The sequence below is a fragment of the Prionailurus bengalensis genome, chromosome B3 (assembly GCF_016509475.1).
Source record: "Prionailurus bengalensis isolate Pbe53 chromosome B3, Fcat_Pben_1.1_paternal_pri, whole genome shotgun sequence".
NCBI classification, from domain to species: Eukaryota; Metazoa; Chordata; class Mammalia; order Carnivora; family Felidae; genus Prionailurus; species Prionailurus bengalensis.
The window spans coordinates 52,560,407-52,586,633 of record NC_057355.1 but is presented as its reverse complement, the minus strand read 5'-3'; the positions used below and the strand labels follow the sequence as shown (position 1 = coordinate 52,586,633).

The 26,227-nt window shown below is 40.5% G+C and overlaps 1 protein-coding gene across 2 annotated transcripts in view; it reads right to left on the bottom strand.

Moving 5' to 3' along the window:
* Window positions 1-3,973: 3,973 nt before the first annotated feature.
* The window catches only part of LEO1 (LEO1 homolog, Paf1/RNA polymerase II complex component), a 66,290-nt gene continuing 44,036 nt past the window's right edge, over window positions 3,974-26,227 (bottom strand). For both annotated transcript variants that reach the window (XM_043555416.1, XM_043555417.1), the window contains 6 exons: window positions 19,425-19,519; window positions 18,758-18,892; window positions 17,499-17,634; window positions 14,612-14,798; window positions 12,869-12,966; window positions 3,974-4,214 (listed from right to left, as the gene is read on the bottom strand). In XM_043555416.1, coding sequence (XP_043411351.1) covers window positions 4,110-4,214; window positions 12,869-12,966; window positions 14,612-14,798; window positions 17,499-17,634; window positions 18,758-18,892; window positions 19,425-19,519 — 756 coding nt within the window. In that variant the 3' untranslated portion in view covers window positions 3,974-4,109. The remainder of the gene's footprint in view (window positions 4,215-12,868; window positions 12,967-14,611; window positions 14,799-17,498; window positions 17,635-18,757; window positions 18,893-19,424; window positions 19,520-26,227) is intronic.

Below are 26,227 nucleotides of genomic sequence, written 5' to 3'. Positions count from 1 at the left end.
TACAGAGAGGCTCATGTGGCAACAAACTGAGGCCTCCTGCCAACAGCACAAGAATGAACCATGTTGGACACAGATCCTTCAGTTCCAGGAAAGCCGTTAGATAGTGTGTTCTCAGCCAATGTCTTGATTGCAACCTCATCACAGACCCTGAGCCACAACGACCCTGCTAAACCAATCGTGACCCTCAGAAATGGTGAAATATTAAATGTTTATTATTTTAATCTGGCCTTCCCAGGGGATGGAGTTGGAGAAGGTGAGGCATGGTATGCAGGTAACACAAGGTATGTCTAATCCAACACTCATCTCCCTAAGCCTTTGGATTCCCTCCACATAATGCCAGGGAAGCTTTATTACAAGTAGGTCACCAGTGAGTTTGTTTTAGTTAACCAACCAGCTACAGAGCCGTGTCTCACTATATGCTATATGCGCTAACACATCAAATCCAGAGTACCTAAGTGTACCCAAACCAGTTTGGCCCATGCTAGTGTTATAGTCTGTCCTTCATCTCACATTCTTAGAATATACTTAGAATTATATTCTTAGAATATATCCACACATATTCCCTAGGCTTCTCCCTGTATCAGCAAAATCTTGCCGTTCTTTTGGGAAGCTAGTTCTTCCTCATTTGGGAGTTGGTGCTTTCTTCGTCAGAGTCTGAGGAGGTCGTAGCGCTGGGTCTGCTGGTAACAAGTGGGTCAGACAGCATGCAAAGGGTGAGCCTTGAGGAGAATACAAACTGCCCCAGGTGACATTATTACAACATTTTCAAGCAAGGAAAGACCAGTTTCTTCAGACCTAGGGAAGCAAACTTCTCACAAGCAAGGGAGTCTCAGAGTGACTAGGAAATCGAGCTTTTCAGCTTCATCCAAACAGACACCCCACTCCTAGTTTCTCTCTCTATCCAATGTCCTTTCACATGAGAGATATCAAGAAGCTGTGGATTCAATTAATGTTTTAATTCTGCAATTGCACAATTAAATGTTGTCTAACCTCCTGCTACCTCGGCCTTCTGATTATGAGGTAGAAGATTCTTTTAGGGATGTAATGAACTCACTGGTTCTCTGACCATGACCTGAGCTGAATATTTAAAGACATAAGCTTGTAATTTTCTTCTGTAAGTCCTCCAGAGCACTCAGAAGCATCCATGCCACACCACAGTCCAAATAATCATCACTACTGCCTAACAAAGTGTAGCAGCCATTAAAGCCCTCAAACATAGGAGATAATCTGATTCATCATGCCACCACACCATGGATTACCAGCAATCCCATTGCCTGTCGGTGAGAAGCTCAGACCTGCATTTAAACCCAAACTAACCTACCAATCGCCTCTTTGAGGATTTGTTTCCTGGACTACCCGGTCAGGTCCAAGTGGGGCAAGAGAAAACACACCAGTTATCTATACAGAATTTTTTAAAAATTGTACTGAGGCGCCTGGGTGGTTCAGTCGGTTGAGCGTCTAACTTCAGCTCAGGTCATGATCTCACAGTTCATGAGTTCGGGCCCCGCATCGGGCTCTGTGCTAACAGCTCAGAGCTGGAGACTGCTTCAGATTGTGCCCTCATCTCTCTCTGCCTCTCCCCTGCTTGCTGTCTTCCTCAAAAATAAACATTAAAAAAAATTTTTTTAATTGTACTTAGGTTAGCACTTTTGGAAATGAGGGAACAAAGAGGTGAAATTATTAAACTTAAAAACTTACAGTATGGAGCTGAAACTCAAACCTGAGGAAGAAAAGTGTCCAGCTGGCACTAATGCCTCTGGGAGGGGCAGGTACAATAAAGCTGACTCTCCAAGTGTTGGTAAAGCTGCAAATTGGACAGAGCTGCTGTGGGAAGGAACTGCCTCTGCTGAGACTGAAGTGTTTGTGGGTCTCTTAGGAAAGCTGCAACTTGACAGGAAGCCTCTAGAAAATTCCATAAACAAACAGGAAGGAGCAATCTCTTATTTGTTATCCAGTCTTCCAGTCTCCCTCCAGCGCCCCCTAACAGGGGGCAACTGGCAAAGATGAAATGTGATTACAGAAACTTGGCACCAGCATCACTAAGCTTGCAAGATAAGAGAATAACGGACACACATGCCTACTAGTTTAAAAAAAAAAAGTAGGGGCGCCTGAGTGGCTCAGTCCATTTAGCGTCTGACACTTGGTTTTGGCTCAGGTTGTGATCTTGCGGTTCATGCGATTAAGCCCCATGTTGGGCTCTGTGCTGACAGCTTGGATCCTGCCTGGGATTCTCTTCCCCTCTTTCTGCCCCTCCCCTGCTCACTTGTTCTCTCAAATAAGTAACTTAAAAAAAAAAAAAAAACAGGCATACGAGTTTCAACTTGATAAGACAAGAAACAGCATGAGACTGAAGGTTTTGGTGTTAGGAAAGTGGCACAATGGTGATTTAGGACCTTCTCTTTCAATGTCACTTTTCTATGGTCCAATTTCAGGATAAGCCTCCCACAGCCCCCACGCCCAGATTGTACCAACAGCACGAGAAGTAGGGTGGAATCCATTCATAAGTGAAAGATCAGTGTATGTAGAAGAACACCACAGAAAAGACATGTGCGTGCTAAATTTAAAACATACCTGCAGGGGCGCCTGGGTGGCGCAGTCGGTTAAGCGTCCGACTTCAGCCAGGTCACGATCTCGCGGTCCGTGAGTTCGAGCCCCGCATCAGGCTCTGGGCTGATGGCTCAGAGCCTGGAGCCTGTTTCCGATTCTGTGTCTCCCTCTCTCTCTGCCCCTCCCCCGTTCGTGCTCTGTTTCTCTCTGTCCCAAAATAAATAAACATTGAAAAAAAAAAAAAACATACCTGCAAATTCCTTGCCATTCCATCGACTCAAATTTCCCTCCGACTAGTGACTCACTTGTAATGAACAGAATGTGTTGGACTTCAATGTGACTTTCCATGCTAGCCACAAAACCTAAAAAAGTTAATACAGCTTGTCCCTGGTTCCCTCTCTTGGGTGCTTGTCTTTGGATCCCAAGCATCATGCTGTGACAAACGAGGGCCAGGACAGGGATGCAACAAGTGACACATTCACCGTGGGTGAAATAAGGGTGCCAGAATCTCAGTCATCAAGTTAAACTGCAGCACAATGTTTTTAAAACTCCGTGTGAAAAACCCATGAAAATATTAAAATTTTAAGTAAAGCAAGGATCCATCCAGCTCTGTACTTGTGCAACTCGTTTCACTTGCCTTACCCTAATTCCAGTCATCAGATGCTGTTTACAAAAATGACATCTTGTTGATCATGGATTTTTGCATTAGTTCCAATTTTTTTAAATGTTGTATCACGATATTATTTACCTTGATTACTATAGTGGGCTGAACAGGGATCCCCCCCCAATCCCCACAAAGTTCATATCTACCCAGAACTTCCCAATGTGAGTTTATGTGGCAATAGGGTCTTTGCAGATATAGTTAGTTAAGATGAAGTCCACTGACTTGGGGTTGGTCCTAAACCCAGTGACTGGTATCCTTATAAGGAGAGGAAGACCTGGACACATACAGAGACACAGAGCAAACACAAGGGGAAATGTGCCATGTGAAGACCAAGGAAAGACTGGAGTTACACTGCCAAATGCCAGGGACTGCCAGGAGCCCCCAGAAACTGGGACAAAGGAAGGAAGATTCTTCCCTAGAGCCTTTAGATGGAGGCTGGCCCTGTCAATATCTTGACTTAGGATTTCTAGGCTCCAGAACTGTAAAAGAACACATTTTTGCAGTTTTAAGCTACCCAGTTTGTGGTACTGTGTTCGAGAAGCCCACAAACTCGAACAATCACAGAGGCTCTTTCCGTGCCTTTAAAAACTCTGCACCCCAGAAGCATGCCTCACTTGCCTCACCCGGCCCTGACCAGGACGCTTCTTCATGAGGGGGTGGGGAGGGAAAGAGCAGCAGGAGTTCACTGAAACCTCAGGCCTCATGTGAAGCTTATACAAAAATCAACTCACTTTCAGAAAAGTAGATTTCCTGAGCAGAGACTGGCTTTAAAAATTTTTTTTTATTACAATTAAAATTACACAAAAGCAAATCAATTCATTTCAATCAAAATAACTCATGTTTACATCATATTTAATAAACTGTACAAAAAATACATAAAATGTTTTCACATTTTTCTTCAATCATCATCTTCTTCCTCTTCATCACTGATCACGTACTTCTTATGCTTTTTATTTGCTTTATCATCATCTTCTGCTTTTCTCTTTCCAGAAGGTTCCCCTTCCTACACAAAGAAAATTTTTAAAAATCTAGTAGTCAATAGAGAATATTTACAAGAAGGTTTATCCAAAGTAGCTCTGAACTGAATGATCCTCTGAAAACACAAAACAATTTTTAGAATAAGAACATTTGCCAGATGCATAAAGCCAGTGGTGAAGGTCATGGCCAGTTTTCAAATCTACTAAGTACTAGAAGCATTCAAAAATGACAACTAACCGGCGTTAATTACATACTAACTATAAAATAACCCAACTTCAGGGCTGTAAGGAAGAACTAAGCAATTATCACCAATCTCTTGGAAGGAAGGCCTTGTACATGGAGAAGGGCATGCAGAAAACTGGAAACTAGGTTTGCCCTGGAAAGGATCAAGGCTCTCCCAAAGAAGTCTGCCTGTATAGCCACTTGTCCTGTTGTATATTTTTACAATGATCTGGTGATTAAACTTTTCTCTGCTTCCTCGGCAATTCACCTCTTCATTACCTAAAATTCAGTATTTTAATGACCATCAATTTTGTAAACTAATGATTTGTTTTGGATATACTAAAAACTCACATCACAAAGGTTTTTTAAAAAATATTTGAATTAAAAGCTTATAACACAAGTTTGCATTACTTAAAATCATGTACAATGCTGGGACACCTGGGTGGCTCAGTAGGTTAAGTGTTCGACTCTGGATTTCGGCTCAGGTCAGGATCTCACGGTTTGTGGGATCGAGCCTTGTGTTGGGCTCTGTGCTGACAGTGAAGAGCCTGCTTGGGATTCTCTCTCTCCCTCTCTCTCTGTCCCTCCCTCGAGTGCACACTCTCTCTCTCTCCCTCTTTCTGCCCCTACCCTGCTTGCATGTGCTCTCTCTCTCAAAATAAATAAACTTGGGGCGCCTGGGTGGCGCAGTCGGTTAAGCGTCCGACTTCAGCCAGGTCACGATCTCGCGGTCCGGGAGTTCGAGCCCCGCGTCAGGCTCTGGGCTGATGGCTCAGAGCCTGGAGCCTGTTTCCGATTCTGTGTCTCCCTCTCTCTCTGCCCCTCCCCCATTCATGCTCTGTCTCTCTCTGTCCCAAAAATAAATAAACGTTGAAAAAAAAATTAAAAAATAAATAAATAAATAAATAAACTTAAAAAAAGTAAATTAAAAAAAAAAATTAAAAATCATGTATGATGTTCTAATAGAAACAATTCAGGAGGTTATCTAAAAACAATTTTTACAGATAGAATTCAAATATATCAATAGCTAAATTATCCAGAATATGACACTCCAGAATTGCTTAACTAGCTTCCTCAAAGATGAAACAGAGTGAATGTTCTGAGGCTGAGGTTGCGAAAGGCCAGTGAATGGTAAACACGTGGGACTCTGCCACACTGACCCAAGCTACAGAAAACCCCTGCGCCATGTATACACGCAAATGACAAAACTACTCTTGTCACACTGAAACGAGGTTTGCTGCCACAGCTATAAGTGCAAGTCCATACAGACACAACAACAGGCTGCCCATGGTTTTGAAGGAGCTGTCTTCCAACAATTTATCTTCAAGACTAATTATAATTACTAAGTGTTTTTAAGGCTAATTTTTTTCACACTAATAAACCAGCTCTCAGAGTTTAACCAAAAACATACCTAAGAATATACATAAATAAGAGTGTCTTACAGACTTCAACTGTATTACTAAGCTGTAATCATCAAGGCAGTATGGTACTGGCACAAGAACAGACACTCAGATCAATGGAACAGAATAGAGAACCCAGAAATGGACCCACAAACATAGGGCCAACTCATCTTTGACAAAGTAGGAAAGACTATTCAACAGAATAAAGACAGTCTCTTCGGCAAGTGGTGCTGGGAAAACTGGACAGCGACATGCAGAAAAATGAACTTGGACGACTTTCTTACACCATACACAAAAATAAACTCAAAATGGATGAAAGTCCTACATGTAAGATAGGAAGCCATCAAAATCCTTGAGAAGAAAGCAGGCAAAAACCTCTTTGACCTTGGCCACAGCAACTTCTTACTCAACACGTCTTCAGACCCAAGAGAAACAAAAGCAAAAATGAACTATTGAGACCTCATCAAAATAAAAAGCTTCTGCACAGCAAAGGAAACACTCAGCAAAACAAAAAGGCAACCGACAGAATGGGAGAAGATATTCACAAATGACATATCAGATAAAGGGTTAATATCCAAAATCGATAAAGAACTTATCAAACTCAACACCCAAAAAACAAATAATCCAGTGAAGAAATGGGCAAAAGACATGAATGGATACTTCTCCAAGGAAGACATCCAGATGGCCAACTGACACACACACAAAAAAATGCTCAATATCACTCATCATCCAGGATATATAAATCAAAACCACAACGAGATACCACCTCACACCTGTCTGAATGGCTAACATTAACAACTCAGGCAACAAGAGATGTTGGCGAGGATGCAGAGAAAGAGGATCTCTTTTGCATTGTTGGTGGGAATGCAAGCTGGTGCAGCCACTCTGGAAAACAGTATGGAGGTTCCTCAAAAAATTAAAAATAGAACTACTCTATGACCCAGCAACTGCACTACTAGGTATTCATCGAAGGGACACAGGTGTGCTGTTTCGAAGAGAAACATGCACCCCAATGTTTATAGCAACACTATCAACAATAGCCAAAGTATGGAAAGAGCCCAAATGTCCATAGATCGATGAATGGATAAAGAAGATGTGGTGTGTGTGTGTGTGTGTGTATATATATATATACACACACACATATATACATATATACATATGTATATGTATACATATGTATATGTATATGTATATACATATATACATATATATACATATGTATATATATGTATATACATACACACACATATGTATATATGTATATATATACACATACATATACATATATATACATATATATGTATATGTATATATATACATATATACATATATGTGTGTGTATATATATACATATATATACACATATATGTGTATATATATACACATATATATGTATATATATACACATATATATACACATATACACACACACACACACCACCACATATATGTGTGTGTATATATATATATATATATATATATATATATATATACACACATATACACACATATATATATACATACATACATACACAATGGAGTATTACCCGGCAATCAAAAAGAATGAAATCTTGCCATTTGCAACTATGTGGATGCAACTAGAGGGTATTATGCTAAGTGAAATTAGTCAGAGAAAGACAAGTATCATATGACTTCACTCATATGAGGACTTTAAGATACAAAACAGATAAACATAAAGGAAGGGAAGCAAAAATAATATAAAAACAGGGAGGGGGACAAAAACATAAGAGACTCTTAAATATGGAGAACAAACAGAGGGTTATTGGGAGGGGGGATGGGCTAAATGGGTAAGAGGCATTAAGGAATCTACTCCTGAAATCATTGTTGCACTATATGCTAACTAGGATGTAAATTAAAAAATAAATTAAATAAAAATTTTAAAAAAAAGTGTCTGAAAGTATGAGACCAACACCAAGAATGTCAAAGGCTTCTGGGAAAATATACTCCTAATCCCAATCACAGGAAATCCTACAAAAGAGAGGCAGCTGGGGCTATGCTGTTACAAGTGACCTAGGGTCCCATAGACAGAGGGCAAGGGCCTCTAACAGGTAAGGCAGGGATGCCAATGTGGAGAATGAAGGTTCCATGAGAGAAGCAGGGAGAGGAACCAGACCACTGGGTACCATACTCTAATCCTTCTCAGCAGGTCACCTGCTCCATCTGAACAGAAGGCTAACAACAGGCTGTGATCCGTTCTCTTCCACTGTCTTTGTGTTTCTTTCCACTTGGGTTTGTCCCTTTTCCACAGGTTCTCCTCTTACCCATTTTTCTACCTTTCAAGTTATTTAGGTTTTCTCAAGTTGTAACCACTTCCAAAAATAAGGGAGGGGGAAAAGCTATTTTTCTCTTTTTTTGTAACTCTGACCCTGTTGGGGAAGGAAACTAATGTTTCCTATTCAAATACTACATGTCACTGTGCTATCCACTTTCGTAGGTTATGGTCTTACAACAACCGTGCAAGCAGCAAACATAAATCCCGTTGCAGAGATGAGGGAACAGATGCAGAAACGTGAGATGACTTGTTCAAGGCCGTGGAAGTGGCCAAGATTCTACAGTCCAGTTCATTCCAATCCAGACTCATGCCCTCTCCCCCATATCCTCTGCTGATAATGGCAGTTCCCTGGGAACTTAGAATCTGCAGATCCCCCTGCATTTCAAAGACACACCCAGGCTCATGGCATCGGGATGGGGTTTGGTGCACAAACAGGGAGAGGGACCTAGAGCATGTGTGAGCCTTACTCCTCTCCCTGACTGTAATCCACAGCCAGAACTTGAGCTGGGGTAGTGAGGATAAAGTGGCCAGGGGATGGGAGGTCCAGGCAGAGGAAATAATTTGCTGTCACAAAAGGGGAAGGGAGGGATATAGGAAGACACCTAACAGAGAGTATGTGGACAAGGGAGGTAGAGGGCAGTTCCTGTAACAGACAGCCAGGAGGCATTCACAAGAGGCATTTTTAAGTCAGGCAGTTACAGGTTTTCCCAGCCTAAAAGAAGGCTATTTCATGGATCACATTTAATAATCTCATTTCTGAGAATACTAGAAATAAACAGAAGTTCCATGGCAATTCTCAATTTTCATTCACAGTTTCTGCTTGCCAGGAAATAAAACAGCATCTGCTTAGATGAGGATTCCCGTTTGCCAACAATGCAACACACTGGAAAAGCATCATTAAGATCCTCTATCTAGAGGTGCCTGGGTAGCTCAGTCAGTTAAGCATCCAACTTCGGCTCAGGTCATGATCTCACGGCTCATGAGTTCGAGCCCTGCTTCAGGCTATGTGCTGACAGCTAGGAGTCTGGAGCCTGCTTCGGATTCTGTGTCTCCCTCTCTCTCTGCCCCTCCCCCACCTTGTGCTGTCTCTCAAGAATAAACAAACATTAAAAAAGTAATAACATAAAAAAATAAAAGAAAAACCTGGCATTCTCAATTTTCACAAGGTTATATGTAATTGAATTCTTTGAAGAATGAACAGGATTTTGGAGGAAAAAAAATAACCTAGACCCAAGTAGTATGAGAAAGCTGCTTTCACAGAATGATCCCATCACATAATATCTGTCATTGTTAAAAAATAAACGGAAAAATTAATTAACTGATTCTAAGAAAATTCATAACATGAAGTCAGAATTCATACTTTCAGGTAATCTAAAAAGACCTAGTTCCAAGAGTATAGGTTAAAGTGGTCCCAGGTAGCTGATACCCAATGCACCTGGAAGAGGCAAATCTAAATCATCTTTGTAGGAACCCATCAATCTAGGCCTCAAAATTCCCATCAAGCTGAGCTAAGTAATCAATCATTTAATCACAGAATACATGAGACAAGTCAGTCATCAAGAAATAGAGCCAGAAAATAGGCAATAAAATTACACACAAAAGATTTCAGACACTGGAATTATCAGACATAAAAGACTATATACAGCTTTAAAACATTTTAAGACATAAAAAGGAGAAATTGGAAATACAAGTTGGGGAAGGAGTTTTTACAACAGTCAATTTGAGAAAGACACTAAACTTCTACAGATGAAAACTAAAACAACTAAATTAAAACCTGAGTGACAGAGATTAACAACTTGAGATGTAGTGAACTAGAAGGCAGCTCTGAAGAGATGCCCCAGAGTGCAGAGACGAAGACACGGGAAACATGAAAGATGGTTTGAGGGTTGTGGAGGACACAGGAGTAACATGCATTTAATTTAATTTAAACAATGCATTTAATCAGGGCTTCAGAAAGAAAGGACAGCAAGAAAAGTACAGAAGAATTGATGACAGAGAAATTTTCAGTACTGATGATGAATTCACATTCAGAACAAATCCCAATCAGAAAAATAAAAGGAGGGGCCACTGGGTGGTCCAGTCAATTCAGCATCCGACTTTCGATTTTGGCTCAGGTCATGATCTCACAGTTAGTGAAGTTGAACCAGCAGTTGGGTCCATGCTGTCAACAGAGCCTGCTTGGGATTCTCTCTCTCTGCCTCTGCCCTTCTCTCTCTCTCTCAAAATAAATACACTTTAAAAAAAAAAAAAAAAGGAAAAAGAAAAAGGAAAAACCAAATAGATACCTCAGTACAATTCAAAAACACCAATGATAAAGATCTAAAAAGGCTCAGCTAAAAGAAGTCCTGGGGATGGAATGTACAGCATGGTGAATCTACTTAACAATGCAGTATTATATATTTGAGAGTTGCTAAAAGCACAGACCTTAAAAGTTCTCATCACAAGAACAAAAATTTGTTAACTATGTGTGGTAATAAATGTTAACTAAACTTACTGTAGTGAACATTTTGCAATACATACGTGTACTGATTGAATCACTGTATTGTACAATACCTAAAACTAATGTTACATGTCACTTATATCTCAAAAAAAGACTTAAAATTTTCAGCACCTGTACTCTTACAATTTGAAAAGGTTACTGTTAAAAATATGAATTAAGATATTTTAAAATTACTTTGGAATAATTATTATTTCAATAGAAATTTAATTTATTGAACTATTCAATACTATTCAAATAGTACTTCATCTAAAGAAAAAGAGGTTTTCCTGCCATAAGAACTGTTTCCATTAATTAAAAAAAATGTATAGCCAACTAATCTTTGACAAAGCAAAAGAGAATACCCAATGGAATAAAGACAGTCTCTTCAGCGTGTGGTGCTGAGAAAACTGGACAGCGACATGCAGAAAAATAAACCTAAACCACTTTCTTTTTTTTTTTTTAATTTTTAAAAATATTTATTTATTTTTGACAGATAGAAAGAGACAGAGCATGAGCAGGGGAGGGAGAGAGATGGAGACACAGAATCTGAAGCAGGCTCCAGGTTCCGAGCTGTCAGCACAGAGCCCGATGTGGGGCTTCAACTCATAGGCCACGAGATCATGACCTGAGCCGAAATTGGATGCTCAACTGACTGAGCCACCCAGGGGCCCCTACCTAAACTACTTTCTTACACCATACACAAAAGTAAATTCAAAATGGGTGAAAGACCTAAATGTAGGACAGGAAGCCATCAAAATCCTTGAGAAGAAAGCAGGCAAAAACCTCTTTGACCTTGGCCACAGCAACTTCTTACTCAACAAGTCTTCAGACGCGAGAAACAAAAGCAAAAGTGAACTATTGAGACCTCATCAAAATAAAAAGCTTCTGCACAGCAAAGGAAACACTCAGCAAAACAAAAAGGTAACCGACAGAATGGGAGAAGATATTCGCAAATGACATATCAGATAAAGGGTTAATATCCAAAATTGATAAAGAACTTGTCAAACTCAACACCCAAAGCACAAATAATCCAGTGAAGAAATGGGCAAAAGACATGAATAAACACTTCTCCAAAGATGATAGCCAGATGGCCAACCAACACATGAAAAAATGCTCAACATCACTCATCATCAGGGAAATACAAACCAAAACCACAATGAGATACCACCTCACACCTGTCTGAATGGCTAACATTAACAACTCAAGCAACAACAGATGTTGGCGAGGATGCGGAGAAAGAGCATCTCTTTTGCACTGCTGGTGGGAATGCAAGCTGGTGCAGCCACTCTGGAAAACAGTATAGAGGTTCCTCAAAAAATTAAAAATAGAACTACTTTATGACCCAACAACTGCACTACTAGGTATTTATCCAAGGGATACAGATGTGCTGTTTCGAAGGGACACATGCACCCCCATGTTTATAGCAGCACTATCAACAATAGCCAAAGTATGGAAAGAGCCCAAATGCCCATCGATGGATGAATGGATAAAGAAGATGTGGTATATATATACAATGGAGTATTACTCGGCAATCATGAAGAATGAAATCTTGCTATCTGCAGCTACATGGATGGAACTAGAAGGTAGTATGCTAAGTAAAATTAGAGAAAAACAAGTATCATATGACTTCACTCATATGAGGACTTTAAGATACAAAACAGATGAATATAAGGGAAGGGAAGGAAAAATAATATAAAAACAGGGAAGGGACAAAACATGAGACTCTTAAATATGGAGAACAAACAGAGGGTTACTGGAGGGGTTGTGGGAGGGGGGATGGGCTAAATGGGTAAGAGGAATTAAGGAATCTACTCCTGAAATCATTGTTGCACTATATGCTAACTAACTTGGATGTAAATTAAAAAATTAAAATTTTAAAAAATGTATTGAAAATAGACAAAAGAAAGAAGAGATAAATAAACCTTCTGATCTACCCACACTGAATGATATCTAGTTTCTAGTCAAGCCTTGCCATCTCAGGGCCCCGCACACTTTCTCACAGGCCTTTTCATCCACCTAGAATGCCCGCCTGGCTGATGTGCCCCACAAGCTAACACTTTCTTCAACATCAGCGAGGGGTCTTACTCTCTGAGCCACCTTCCAACACGCACCTGATCACAGGGCTCAGACCCTCTGGGTCACTCCTGGTCCTGTCACTACATTTATTTCTCAGTGAAGTGTACAGCCACATCTGTCTGTGTTTCTGGGCTGTGAGTTCTTCTTCATTCCAGTAGTGGACTCAAGCATACAGAGTAACCCCTTCAATTGAACAAATTTGGTTTTACCTCATCACTGGTCAGTTTTTTTGCTTTGAGTAATCTTTGAGCCTTGTCTTCTTCTGATCCCTCATCACTGTCTGATGAATAGATTCTGGCTCGTTCCTCTGAAAGCAAAGGAATGATTTGTGAGTGATTTTCAGACAGTGATTTGTTCATTTCTGAGTTCTTCTGATGATTATCTTTCATTCCTTCTGTATATTTTTGTAAGAAACAAATCATTAAAATTTTTTGGATTTAAAAATAAATATAAGATTTAATATGTTGAAATGAAGCACTTATCCTCTCATAATACAAGAATGGTTCATCTGACCACTATTAAGTATTAAAAAAGCTGTGTGCAAGGTCACTAAAGACACAAACACTATTATTCTTCCAGAATAACCTATGGACGCTTGAGTCATTCTTTCCTGGGAGATAACTAAATTCCAAAATAAGCTTTGAAAATCAAATCAAGGGATGGAGTCCTGGTCCTGAGAAGACCATTTGTTGCCAGATGGCCATTTCAAAGGGAGATGGAGAGGAGTAAAAAGTCTGCACTAATGCCCCAGCCCAGGTGAACCTCAGGATGGAATCAAGAGCAGCTGACTTTAGACCAACCCCCTTGTCTGAGAACCCAGAGCCTACCCTGGAACTGAACTGAATGCTAATGAACTTGTCAGGTAGGTTTTCAATCTCTGGTGAACGGAAAGCATCCTCAATTTTTTTTGTTTTTATTTAGTATTCATGTGGTTTATTTCTGTAACTAATCTTTTTTGTGGGAAATTAGCACTAACAAAAAAATCGCCTCTGTACTGTAGTCCCAAAATAATTAATAGGTAGGAAAGAAGGATGAAATAGCTCACCAGAACAAATGCAGTCACTGCAAGGAAAGGAAAAAGGTATTTTATAGGATGACAGAGGGGAAATTTCAGTGCTCTTAAAATCTGTCACTCAATAAGGACAAAACTAGGATGTATGGTCACCCACAGTGTATCTTACATTGTACAGTGGTTCCCAAAGCTCTCTCGGGCTAACCTAGGGGGGATTAGAGTCTCATTTTACAGAAAGGGAACACGATATTCAGAGATACGAAGTCATTTGCCTAAAGCTGACGACTAGTAAGAATAACAACAATGGTTTTAGGTTTCATTTCTTTAGTACTTGAATGTGCCAGGTGCTGGGCAAAGTACTGTGTATGTATTACATCATTCAATTCTCAAAACCTCCTATTGTAAATACTATTATTAATAGGTTGGCTTTTTCCTAATGAGGTTAATAGAAGGTAGGTATTGTAACTTTTGAGAAGTCATCAATCCAACAGAAGAGTGGCAGAAGTGAGACTAGAGCCGGCTCAGGTCGGGAACCCAGGCCAAGTCTTCTACCTCGGGTTCAGTCTGCTTTCCAGCAGCTTGCCTTGCCGTGGGCTGTGGGGAAATCTCTGGATGCAGTACTGGGACTGAGACAGATGCCCCAGAAGTCAGATGAGCCCGGTTCAAGAACTGTCCACTTACTAACTATGCATCTTTGGGCAAGTTACTCGACCTCTCAAAGTTTCTGTTCCTTCAGTAAGAATAAGGCAGCAGTTTCCACCCCTTCAGGTTCACCTGGAAGAATTCTGCAATGTCTGGTTTAGTAACTCTTGAAATGTATCACTCATTCCACGGATTCCTTAAAGATGAAATGTCCAGTGACTGGGAATTCAGAGTAGGCCAAATGCAAAGATAAGTTCCAGAACCCTGAAATTATGAAATTTAACTTCTGCACACTCACCTCGAATGCCCCCTTTATATCGGTTTTTAATGGCAGCCAAGCTGATGGACTCCTCGCCTTCCTCCTCCTCGTCATATCGATCAGGTTCTAGGTAACTAGCACTCAGTCCCCGCTGGTGCTGCTTCTCTCTCATTCGGCGCTGCTGAGACTCCCTACGAATAGAAGCCCTCAAACGTTCTTCTTCTTTCTGTAAAGAAGCAAATAAAAGAGTGAACTTTGAAAAATGAACTCGTTTACTGCCCACCTGAAACTACTTTTACTCTAAAGAATATGTGAATGCCCAGCCCAGGATAACACCTAGTTGTCTCCATTCTACACCTGTTACCACACAGCGATCACTCTTTAGTTCTAAGGCTTGAAGGTAACACAGGGTGAAGAGGCTGAGGGCTCTCTCGCACCAGCGGCCGATCAGAACTGGCACAGGCACGGCCCTGGGAGCTGCAGCGTCCCCTTGTGCTGCCCGTCAGTCAGAGTCTGGAGAGCAGCAACCAGCCTGAAGAACCTCATCCTTGCCCAGTGGACGCCTGAGGGCGGCCGTTTCTGTTAATCCCTGAGACAGACAACCCAACTTGCTCAGGCTCCATCAAACTACAGTGGTGCTCAGATATTCCTGTCAGGGCCCCTCACCCCAGAGAGCTCCCCGTCGCTCCTGATGACAGGATGGGGAGGTGCTGGCAGGGGAGGGTCCCTGAGCCCCAAAGTAGAACTTTCACACCCTTCACACCCTTCTCTGCCTGGTGATCCACACACTGGTGTTCACAAGACAGAGACACAATATGAGAGATTATGGCATTTCTTTGAATTTCTAATTTAATTGCTCTATATTACTGCATACAACTATACGTTGGTAAACATTCTATGCAGCAAATTTTTCATTAAGGTTGTACTATTGTATTCAGTGTAACAGGGATTAAGAACCAACCAGTTCATTCCTTGTGCATTTTCATGGAAACTGGGGAAGTGGAAGACAGTTAGGGGGGATCTTGTAAGGTAATCCAGAGGGCTCTTCCAATCATGCTGAGACTAGAGTCTGAAGGTTCCTCCAGCTGCGTTGGCTTGAGCAGAAAAGGTGGGGTAGTGGAGCAAGAAGTCAGGCCCCAAAGCCAGTGTACCTACACCCCATTAGGTTAGGCACTGCTATGAACCTGGTTTAGTTAACCTGCCTCCTTGAACAAAATATAAGGGGCCCAGGGCCAGATCATCAGCAGAGTCTGACAGGAGTCTGATAATGAGATCGGTAAGAAAGGCCCTGAGGCAACCAGAGTATCTTAGCCTCACTGTGCCCTGGTGCACCAAGGAACAAAACCACACAAAGCAGGAAGGGCAATGGGAGAGATCTAGCAGATATCAGAGAAGATAGAGAAGAGAAAGCATGAAACTATACTGCTGCATTCGGCTTCTTAAAGCAAGCGCTGCACAAAAGGCCACAGGGGTTGATACAAGCATTATATTCCCATCATTTACAAACAATGCCCCAGAATTGACTTTGTAGCTAACTGGATTTGAAAATCTAGTAGGTAGAACATTATAAACGGACCTTAAAAACCACCAGCTACTTTGCTTGTTTCTCCTTGAGGCATATTCCCACTTAAACTTCTGGTCTATTATTATTCTATTTTAGACTACATCTCTGGCATTTCCACTGACTTTTGACATCGATTCAGATTCACTAAATCATCTTTGAAATTATATGCAAAAGTTCAGATCCTTTCAGTAATCAGTTTGTTACTAAACCCTGAGGACCCGGTCAGAGAAAACCCAAACCCTTGTGTCTGTTTTATGACCATCACCACATCACTCTTGTTTGCCAAATGCTTAGGAAATTGATCCAGCTTCCTGTTCATGTCAGCTGGAAAGAAAAAAAAGGTACTCAAAGAAGAGATGAGAAACAAAGTTTTGGGAAATACTATTCTTAATATATAGCTATACCTCATTTTATTGCACTTGGAAGGTTTACAGCAACCCTGCGCTGAGCAAGTCTATAGGCATAATTTTTCTTACGGCATTTATTTGCTCACCTTGTGTTTCTGTGTCACATTTTGGTAATTCTTGCAACATTTCAAACTTTTTCATTATTATATTTGTTATGGTGATCTCTGATGAGTGGTTGTGACTTGCTAAAAGTTTAGATGATGGTTTGCATATTTTAGCAAAAAATATGTTTAAGTTAAGGTATCTACATATTTTTGTAGGTATAATGCTATTGCACATTTAATAGACTACAGTATGATATAAAAAGATTTTAGGGGCGCCTGGGTGGCGCAGTCGGTTAAGCGTCCGACTTCAGCCAGGTCACGATCTCGCGGTCTGTGAGTTTGAGCCCCGCGTCAGGCTCTGGGCGGATGGCTCGGAGCCTGGAGCCTGTTTCCGATTCTGTGTCTCCCTCCCTCTCTGCCCCTGCCCTGCTCATGCTCTGTCTCTCTCTGTCCCAAAAATAAATAAAAAGGTTGAAAAAAAAAATTAAAAAAAAAAAAAGATTTTAAAAAGGCGGGGGGGTGGGGGCGACTGGGTGACTCAGTTAAGCATCTGACTTCAGCTCAGGTCGTGATCTCACAGTTCGTGAGTTCAAGCCCCACATCAGGCTCTGTGCTGTCAGCTCAGAGCCTGGAGCCTGCTTTGGATTCTGTGTCTCCCTCTATCTCTGCCCCTCCCCTGTTCATGCTCTGTCTCTCTCTGTCTCTCTCTGTCTCTCTCTCAAAAATAAATAAACATTAAAAAATTGTTTTTAAATAGACTACAATATGATGTAAACATAATTTTTACATGCACTGGGAAACAAAAAAAACGATTTGATTTGCTTTATTGCAGAGGTCTGGAACCAAACCCGCAGTCTCTCTGAGGTATGCCTGTACCCAAAATCCCAGGATAGAGCTTAGCAAAAAAGTACCTTAATCATTTCAGTGCGTTGGCACTCAGGATCACGACCAGCCATTGGTAAGATTCTAATCTTCTGTGTCTTTGAACATCTATCTGCAAGTGACAGGGTCATCTTCCTATGTGTGGCGCTGTCTGTAGAGTGAGGTCTGCAAGAAATGAACAAAAATGCCTGTTTACCAAATACATCTGTGAGCCAGTCACATCAACATCACAAAAACAACAGACCAGAAACCATTCTTATCTTCTAGGGAAAAATAGGCAGGGACACTAAACTGCACACGCCAGGTGAGAGGATTCCAAAATTTCTCCATTCTGTGGCTCACTGAAACATTCTTATCTCAAAAGAAAGTAAGAAACAAAAGCTGGAGTAAAAAAGGCTTGACAAGGCATTATCACCCTCCAGAATCCGTAAATACATAAACTCAAGGAGATTTGCCGAGCACAGTGCTTTGCGTTTTACAAGTTATATGATTTCACTGTCACAGCTACTCTATGAAAATAATGATTTTATGTATTAGGAAATTGAGGCAGAGAAGTTGAGAAAATTGCACAAGGTTGCATATGTGGAAATGGAACTGAAATACAGGTCTGATTCTGAAGCCTAGACTTTTGACCATTGCAGTTTTCAAAAAGCTAAGTCGCAATCAAGATTATTGTGTCCTCTCTAAAGATAAACATTACCCAAGGAGGATGATCTGCTTAGAATCAAGAAAAGAAAAATGCGAACATTTCACCGTAGTGCCTACACAGTCTAAAGAAGGGGAATGTTCTCACCAGCTGACCTGAGTACTCTGGGCTGCATGGGGGACACACCCCCAGAGTGGTCTGGACACAGCAGCCTAAAGAACAGGAGGACCCCAGCCTTGACGCCCAACTCGTTGCCTTTCCTCTGACCACATGTACACTACCAACCTCCAGTTATCAGTTAGTCTTCCAGATCAATTTTATTGGGGGGGGGGGGGGGGGGAAAGACACTGACCAGCAAGTATTCTAGACCCCCTGGAAGCTATAGTAACCACTGGAATAAATTAACATTCTGATTTACATAACAGTCTCCTGTAAGTTCGATTAGCATGACTTGGTTCCCTGTGAAAGAGCAACTTTTAGTGTACCTGACAAAATAGCGTTTGAATCTTCAGAGTTGAGACCCAGACCTTGGTCTTTGGTGAACTATACAGAAGGTTATATTCAATCAGGAGTCAAGTAATTTGGACAATATCTATATTCACTGCTTTTACCGTAATAAATATTGTAGTTGATAATAGTTACCTGAATGTGAGTTTGGTTTTAAAAACAGCTTGTCCCTGTAGACCAGTACCTTGTCTTATAAAAAGATGGTTGTGATCTCCCTGCAGTGGAGCTTTGTAAACATCAAACACTTCGTTGCCTAAATGCAGAGACATGCTGAAAAGAAGAAACACTTCATATATTTAAGTCATAAAGCTTTCATTCTACGATTTTATTTTACTTAAAATGTGATACAACTGCTACTTTCAGAAGGAAAGAGTAAAGAAGCCAGGATGATGTGAAAAACAACCTACAAAGAAGCAAAACATGTTGTTTTCATGTTTACCAACGAAGTACGTTCCGAAGGAAAACATACTATGACTTTTACTCAGCCTCTACTACTTTCCCAGTGAAAGGTAGCTTTTCTGACACATCATCTTATTCTGAGCAGCATGCAATGGGGAGGGGAGCTGGCCTAACATTTCCAAACAACCATACTATAGCCAGCAAGGATGATCACATCTTTGGCCTACTTTTAATGTGTTTCACCAGCCCCCTCGACCTTCAACTACCTATTTATTTCTCTCAGGATTTCTGTGCAATGCCAAGGCTTAGCAATGGAAATTCTTTAATACGAGGTATCCAAAAAATAAAGTTTTATTCTAAAGTTCGATCCCTCCTAGTCGCATTCTAGGTGTTTCGGACTCACCTTCCATCTGACCACTTGACTATCCGAGCATTGCTTTCTTTAATTTCATTTCCTTCCTCATCCCGGCGTGTCCTCCATCTTATAGTATTTTCTACCTGTTTTAAAACACAAGTGCCTTAGAGTACTGTACTTTCTGCTTCCTTTCTCCTCAAGAGACATAGAATTGTAGAATAAGCATACACACATAGTGACAGAAAAACAGACAACATTGAAACCCTTTTGTTTTAATCACCTAGAGATGCTGGATATGTTATCAACAGGAAAAACAATTAGCTTAAGTGAATTTCTCAACTCCTAGAGCTGGAATCACAAAGGGGACTCAATGCCAGAGCATTTGAGCTAATGCTAAGTCTGTCATAACCCTGGATATGTTAAGATACAATAAGAGCTATCGGGACAAGAGATAAAGACTTGAGGCCACAGAAGGTAGCAATTTAGACCTGAAGCCCCTCTATAAAGCAGGTTCTTTCACACAGCTAAAAAAACAAATAAATATGGGACCAAAAACCTAGGGAAATAGAGAAGCTCCCTAAATATGGGTAAGGAAAAAGCAGCACCCTGCAAAGATTAAAACCCTAGTTTTTGAGCAGGTTTAGAGTCTAACGTTATCTTTTTTTTTTTCAACGTTTATTTATTTTTGGGACAGAGAGAGACAGAGCATGAACGGGCGAGGGGCAGAGAGAGAGGGAGACACAGAATCGGAAACAGGCTCCAGGCTCTGAGCCATCAGCCCAGAGCCCGACGTGGGGCTCGAACTCACGGACCGCGAGATCGTGACCTGGCTGAAGTCGGACGCTTAACCGACTGTGCCACCCAGGCTCCCCTAACGTTATCTTAATTGCATGTAGGGGAAATGGCAGGCAGATGTGGAAAATATTCAAGAGCTTCCTAAAATGAAAACCACTGCTATTGAAATTAAACTCAATGGGACTACCAGGAAATCATAGCACATTAAATGCATGTAGTTTACCACTGCTGCATCCTGGAAAGCCACTGAAATGAGAGTGAAAAAATTTAAAAACACATACTCACAAAGATAAAGAGAATATGAATCAAGATGGCAACAAAAAGAAGTATTTTGAAAACTGATCTAAGCCCACGCTTCCCTATGCCTATTCCCTCACCATCAACCTGAAAAGCAGCTGCTCCCATTCCCACTTAGACTTTCTGGATGTCCACTGTTAGCTGTGACTGTCTTTGCAACACGGTCCTAATGGTTCCCTTCCAGTTTTTCCACTTTCCTTTTTATTCTTCTCTATATAAACAACTATGGGGGTGCCTGGCCGGCTCAATTGGAAGAGCAAGCGACCCTTGATCTTGGGGCCATGAGTTCGAGCCCCAGGTTGGTGTAGAGATTACTAAAAAAAATAAACCTGGGGCGCCTGGGTGGCTCAATCAGTTGGGCGTCTGACTTCGGCTCAGGTTATGATCTTGCAGCTTGTGAGTTCGAGCCCTGCATCGGGCTCTATGGGATAGCCCAGAGCCCGGATCCTGCTTCGAATTGTGTTTCCCTCTCTCTCTGCCCCTCCCCGACTCATGCTCTCTCTCTCCTTCAAAAATAAATAAACATTAAAAAATAAATAAATAAACTTGAAACAACTACGAAGCGGGCTGATGAAAGAACTCAATATTCATGAATGAAATACAATGACATATCTGAGATTGTTTAAAAGTCTGGGTAAGGTGGGGTAAGGAATACAGATGAAACAAAATTGTCCAACTACTGAGTGATGGTTACATCAGAGTTCATTATACAGTTCTCATTATATTTGTAATGTGTTTAAAATTTTCCTTAATAATTAGACATAAAAACAAAACAATCTATCCCTATTCCTACCCTCCCTCTCAAACAAAAAAACATACACACATATATGGGCCATTATTAACTGAGAAGCCATTGTGAAAAATGTTTTCTATTATAGAAGGTGATTCAAATTAGAATGAAGCTATGATAGAATACACTGCTAGGTCCTACCCAATCAGGATGAAAAACACAGTAAAATACCTTTAAAGATGGATGACCTCATAGAAATATATAAACCATACCTGGTTCCTTACTCTTTATTTTAAGGTTATTTTTTTTTTTAGTAATCTCTATACCCAACACGGGGCTCAAAGCCACAACCCCAAAATCAAGAGTCGCACACTCTTCTGAGTAAGCCAGTCAGACACCCCACCCCAATTCCTGTTCTTTGAAGAATTACACCACCAACCAACTCTTTAAAAATGTTCAGGCTAGTCTCCAGAACATCACTCAAGAAACAAAGGGTCCAACTTTCTTATACCATGCACAAAAATAAATTCAAAATGAATGAAACACCTAAATGTGAGACAGGAAACCATAGAAATCCTAGAGGAGAACAAAGGCAACAACCTCTTTGATCTCAGCTGTAGCAACTTATTAATAGACAGTCACTGGAGGCAAGGGAAACAAAAGCAAAAATGAACTATTGGAACTTCATCAAGATAAAAAGCTTCTGCACAGCAAAGGAGGCAGTCAACAAAACTAAAAAAGCACCCATGGAATGGGAGAAGATATTTGCAAATGATGTATCAAATAAAGGGTTAGTATCCAAAATCTATAAAGAACTTATCAAACACCCAAGAAACAAATAACCCAGTGAAGAAATGGTCAGAAGACATGAATAGACATTTTTCCAAAAACGACATCCAGATGGCTAACAGACACACGAAAAGATGTTCAACATCACTCATCATGAGGGAAATACAAATCAAAACCACAATGAGATACCACCTCACACCTGTAAGAATGGCTAAAATGAACAACACGAGAAACAACAGGTGTTGGCGAGGATGTGGAACAGGGAACCCTTTTGCACCGTTGGTAGGAATTCAAACTGGTATTGCCACTCTGGAGAACAGTATGGAGGCTCCTCAAAAAATTAAAAATAGGGGCATCTGGGTGGCTCAGTTGGTTAAGCATCTGACTTTGGCTCAGGTCATGATCTCACAGTTCCTGAGTTCAAGCCCCTTCCTGGGCTTTCTGCTGTCAGCATGGAGCCCACTTTGGATCCTCTGTCTCCCTCTCTCTGCCCATCCCCCACTCACAACGCTCTATCTCTCAAAAATAAACAGAAAAAAATTTTTTTTTAAAGTTAACAATAGAAGTACGCTATGACCCAGCAATTTGCACTATTAGGTATTTACCCAAAAGATACAAAATTACAGAGTCAAAGGGATACATGCATCCTGATCTTTTTAGCAGCATTATCTGATCTTTATAGCAGCATTATCAACAATAGCCAAACTATGGAAAGAGTCCAAATGTCCATCAACTGATGAATAAAGATGTGGTGTGTGTGTGTATATATATATATATCTACAATGGAATATACTCAGCCATCAAAAAGAATGAAATACTGCCACTTGCAATGATGTGGATGAAGTTAGAGCATATTATGCTAAGTGAAGTCAGTCAGACAAGGACAAATACCATATTTCTCTGACATGTGAAATTTAATAAACAAAAAAGAGGAAAGAGAGAGAGGGAAAAAACCACAAAAGATTCTTTTTTTTTTTTTTTAATTTTTTTTTTCAACGTTTATTTATTTTTGGGACAGAAAGAGACAGAGCATGAACGGGGGAGGGGCAGAGAGAGAAGGAGACACAGAATCGGAAACAGGCTCCAGTCTCTGAGCCATCAGCCCAGAGGCCGACGCGGGGCTCGAACTCACGGACCGCGAGATCGTGACCTGGCTGAAGTCGGACGCTTAACCGACTGCGCCACCCAGGCGCCCCTCTTTTTTTTTTTTTCTGGGTTTCATGACCTCTTTATTTCAACAGCAGTCAAAATAGGTAAGAGACTTTTAAAAAGAGAACAAAATAATCACCAAAACTAAAAGGTAACCGACAGAATGGGAGAAGATATTTGCAAATCACATATCAGATAAAGGTTTAGTATTCAAAATCTATAAAGAACTTGTCAAACTCAACACCCAAAAAACAAATTAATCCAGGGAAGAAATGGGCAAAAGACATGAACAGACACTTCTCCAAAGATGACAGCCAGACGGCCAACCAACACATGAAAAAATGCTCAACATCACTCATCATCAGGGAAATACAAATCAAAACCTCAATGAGGTACCACCTCATACCTGTCAAAATGGGAAAAATTAACAACTCAGGAAACAACAAAGGTTGGCAAGGATGCAGAGAAAGGGGAACACTTTTGCACTGTTGGTGGGAATGCAAACTGGTGCAGCCACTCTGGAAAACAGTATGAGGATCCTCAAAAAGTTTAAAATAGAACTACTTTACGACCCAGCAATTGCACTACTAAGGATTTATCCAAAGGATAAAAAAAAATGCTGATTTGAAGGGGCACATACACCCCAATGTTTACAGCAGCACAATGAACAACCAAATTATGGAAAGAGCCCAAATGGCCAAAGACTGATGAATGGATACAGGAGATGTGGTGTACACACACGCGCACACACACGCGCGCGCGCGCACACACACACACACACACACACACACACACACACACACACACACTGGAATATTACTTGGCAATCAAAAAGAATGAAATCTTCCCATTTGCAACATGGATGAAACTAGAGTGTATTATGCTAAGTGGAATAAGAGAGAGATAAATACCATATGATTTCTTTTAACATTTAGATATGAGTCTTACCCTTTTTTTTTAATTTTTATTTTTTTTTGAGAGAGAGAGGGAGAGAGACAGAGCACGAGAGAGGGAGGGGCAGAGACAGAGGGAGACACAGAATCTGAAGCAGGCTCCAGACTCTGAGCTGTCAGCACAGAGCCCAATGTGGGGTTTGAACCCACAAACCGCAAGATCATGACCTGAACTGGAGTCTGCCACTTAACTGACTAAGCCACCCAGGTGCCCCAAATATGATATGATTTCACTCATATGTGGAATTTAAGAAACAAAACAGATGAACACAGGGGAAGGGAAGGAAAAATAAGATAAAAAGAGGGAGGGAGGTGAACTATAAGAGACTCTTAAATAGGACTAAGGGTTGCTGGAGGAGTACTGGGTGGGGGGACAGGCTAAATGGGTGATGGGCATTAATGAGGGCACTTGGCACTTGTTGATATGAGTCCTGGGTATTATATGTAATGATCAATCACTATATTCTATTCCTGAAATTATTATACTATATGCTAAATTGGATTTAAAGATAATTTAAATAAATAAGACAGCGAACAAACTGAGGGTTGATGGTGGGAGGGGGGTGACGGATGAGCTAGATGGGTGATGGAGGGCACTTGTGACAAGCACTGGGTGTTATTTGTAAATGATGAATCACTGAATTCTACTCCTAAAACCAATATTGCACTATATGTTAACTGAAATTTGAATAAATATTTGAAAAAATAATGTAGCAAAAAAGAAAGCATCCAGGGTTATTTTCCATCACACACCATTAAAAAAATAGTTACACACCAACCTTTTGTACTCTAAGCCTCAAAGTTTTAGAGTAAAATACTCATTTATAATCTTTGATGCCTATACTGGAGTCTGACACTCTATGGCCTGAAAATAGATATATTGATATTTGCTGTACCCTAATAGAAGGGGAAATGCAAAAAATCAATAAGGAGTTAATCACAAACTACCACATTAATTTATATAAATGATGAGAAATAACGAGAAGTGGTAAAATAATGTTAGAGGCACTAAAACAAGCATGAAAAATTCATAGTCCTAACCTTATATCAATAGATACACAATCTCAAAGGAAAAATATTAACAGATGAGCTAATGGGGGAAGGGAAGAGGCAAGAAAAAGGACAGCAAAGTAAGTAAATAAATAACAGTCTAAAAACTATACCTATTAATTGTACGACCCGGAGCAAGTTATTGGTGTCTATTTCCATTTTCTCATTTGATTTATATTTCCATTAAGAGGAAGGAATTAAAAAAAAAAAAAAAAAAAAAAAGGACTGGTGAAATCTCAGTGAAAAGCTCTGGAAGTCCATGCATTTTGGATAGAAATAACTTGTATAAGGTTCTTTAGATGCTTGTAGATTTATCACACTTGAAGAGATGGAATTATTGTAAAAAATTCAGCCCCTGAATTCTAAGAATGCCGGACTGCCACTTACCATTCAAACAGCATATGCAATATCCACTGAAAAATGAGGTATTTACATAGGCAATCTTTTGGATTTATGAATTAAAAAAGGATAGCTCCAGTGACAGTACTGTAAGTTCAACTGCTTCTAATTCTTTGGTACAACTCAACTTTAAAGGATCTGCTTAGGGGCGCCTGGGTGGCGGAGTCGGTTAAGCGTCCGACTTCAGCCAGGTCACGATCTCGCAGTCCGGGAGTTCGAGCCCCGCATCAGGCTCTGGGCTGATGGCTCAGAGCCTGGAGCCTGTTTCGGATTCTGTGTCTCCCTCTCTCTCTGCCCCTCCCCCGTTCATGCTCTGTCTCTCTCTGTCCCAAAAATAAATAAACGTTGAAAAAAAAAAAATTTTAAAGGATCTGCTTAAACTACACCCTCCTTGATTAAAGATTAGAGGCCCTCCGTGGAGAGACAAAGTATATCAAAGAGAAACATTAATAGGAATGTAGCATAATAAAAATCTCTCCTAATAGTCAACAAGAGTAACCAGAAGGTATTAGCAATAAATTCTTTTTGTATATGATTTATTTATCCATAGATCAAAGAGCCTGAAGGACATCCTCCTGCAGGACGTTGCTAGAACTTAACCCACAGTACATATGGAGGTAGTCATTCTAACCACCAAACCACAATGCTACTTACTTTGAAGGAAGAAGCTAATTAATTTAAGCATCAAA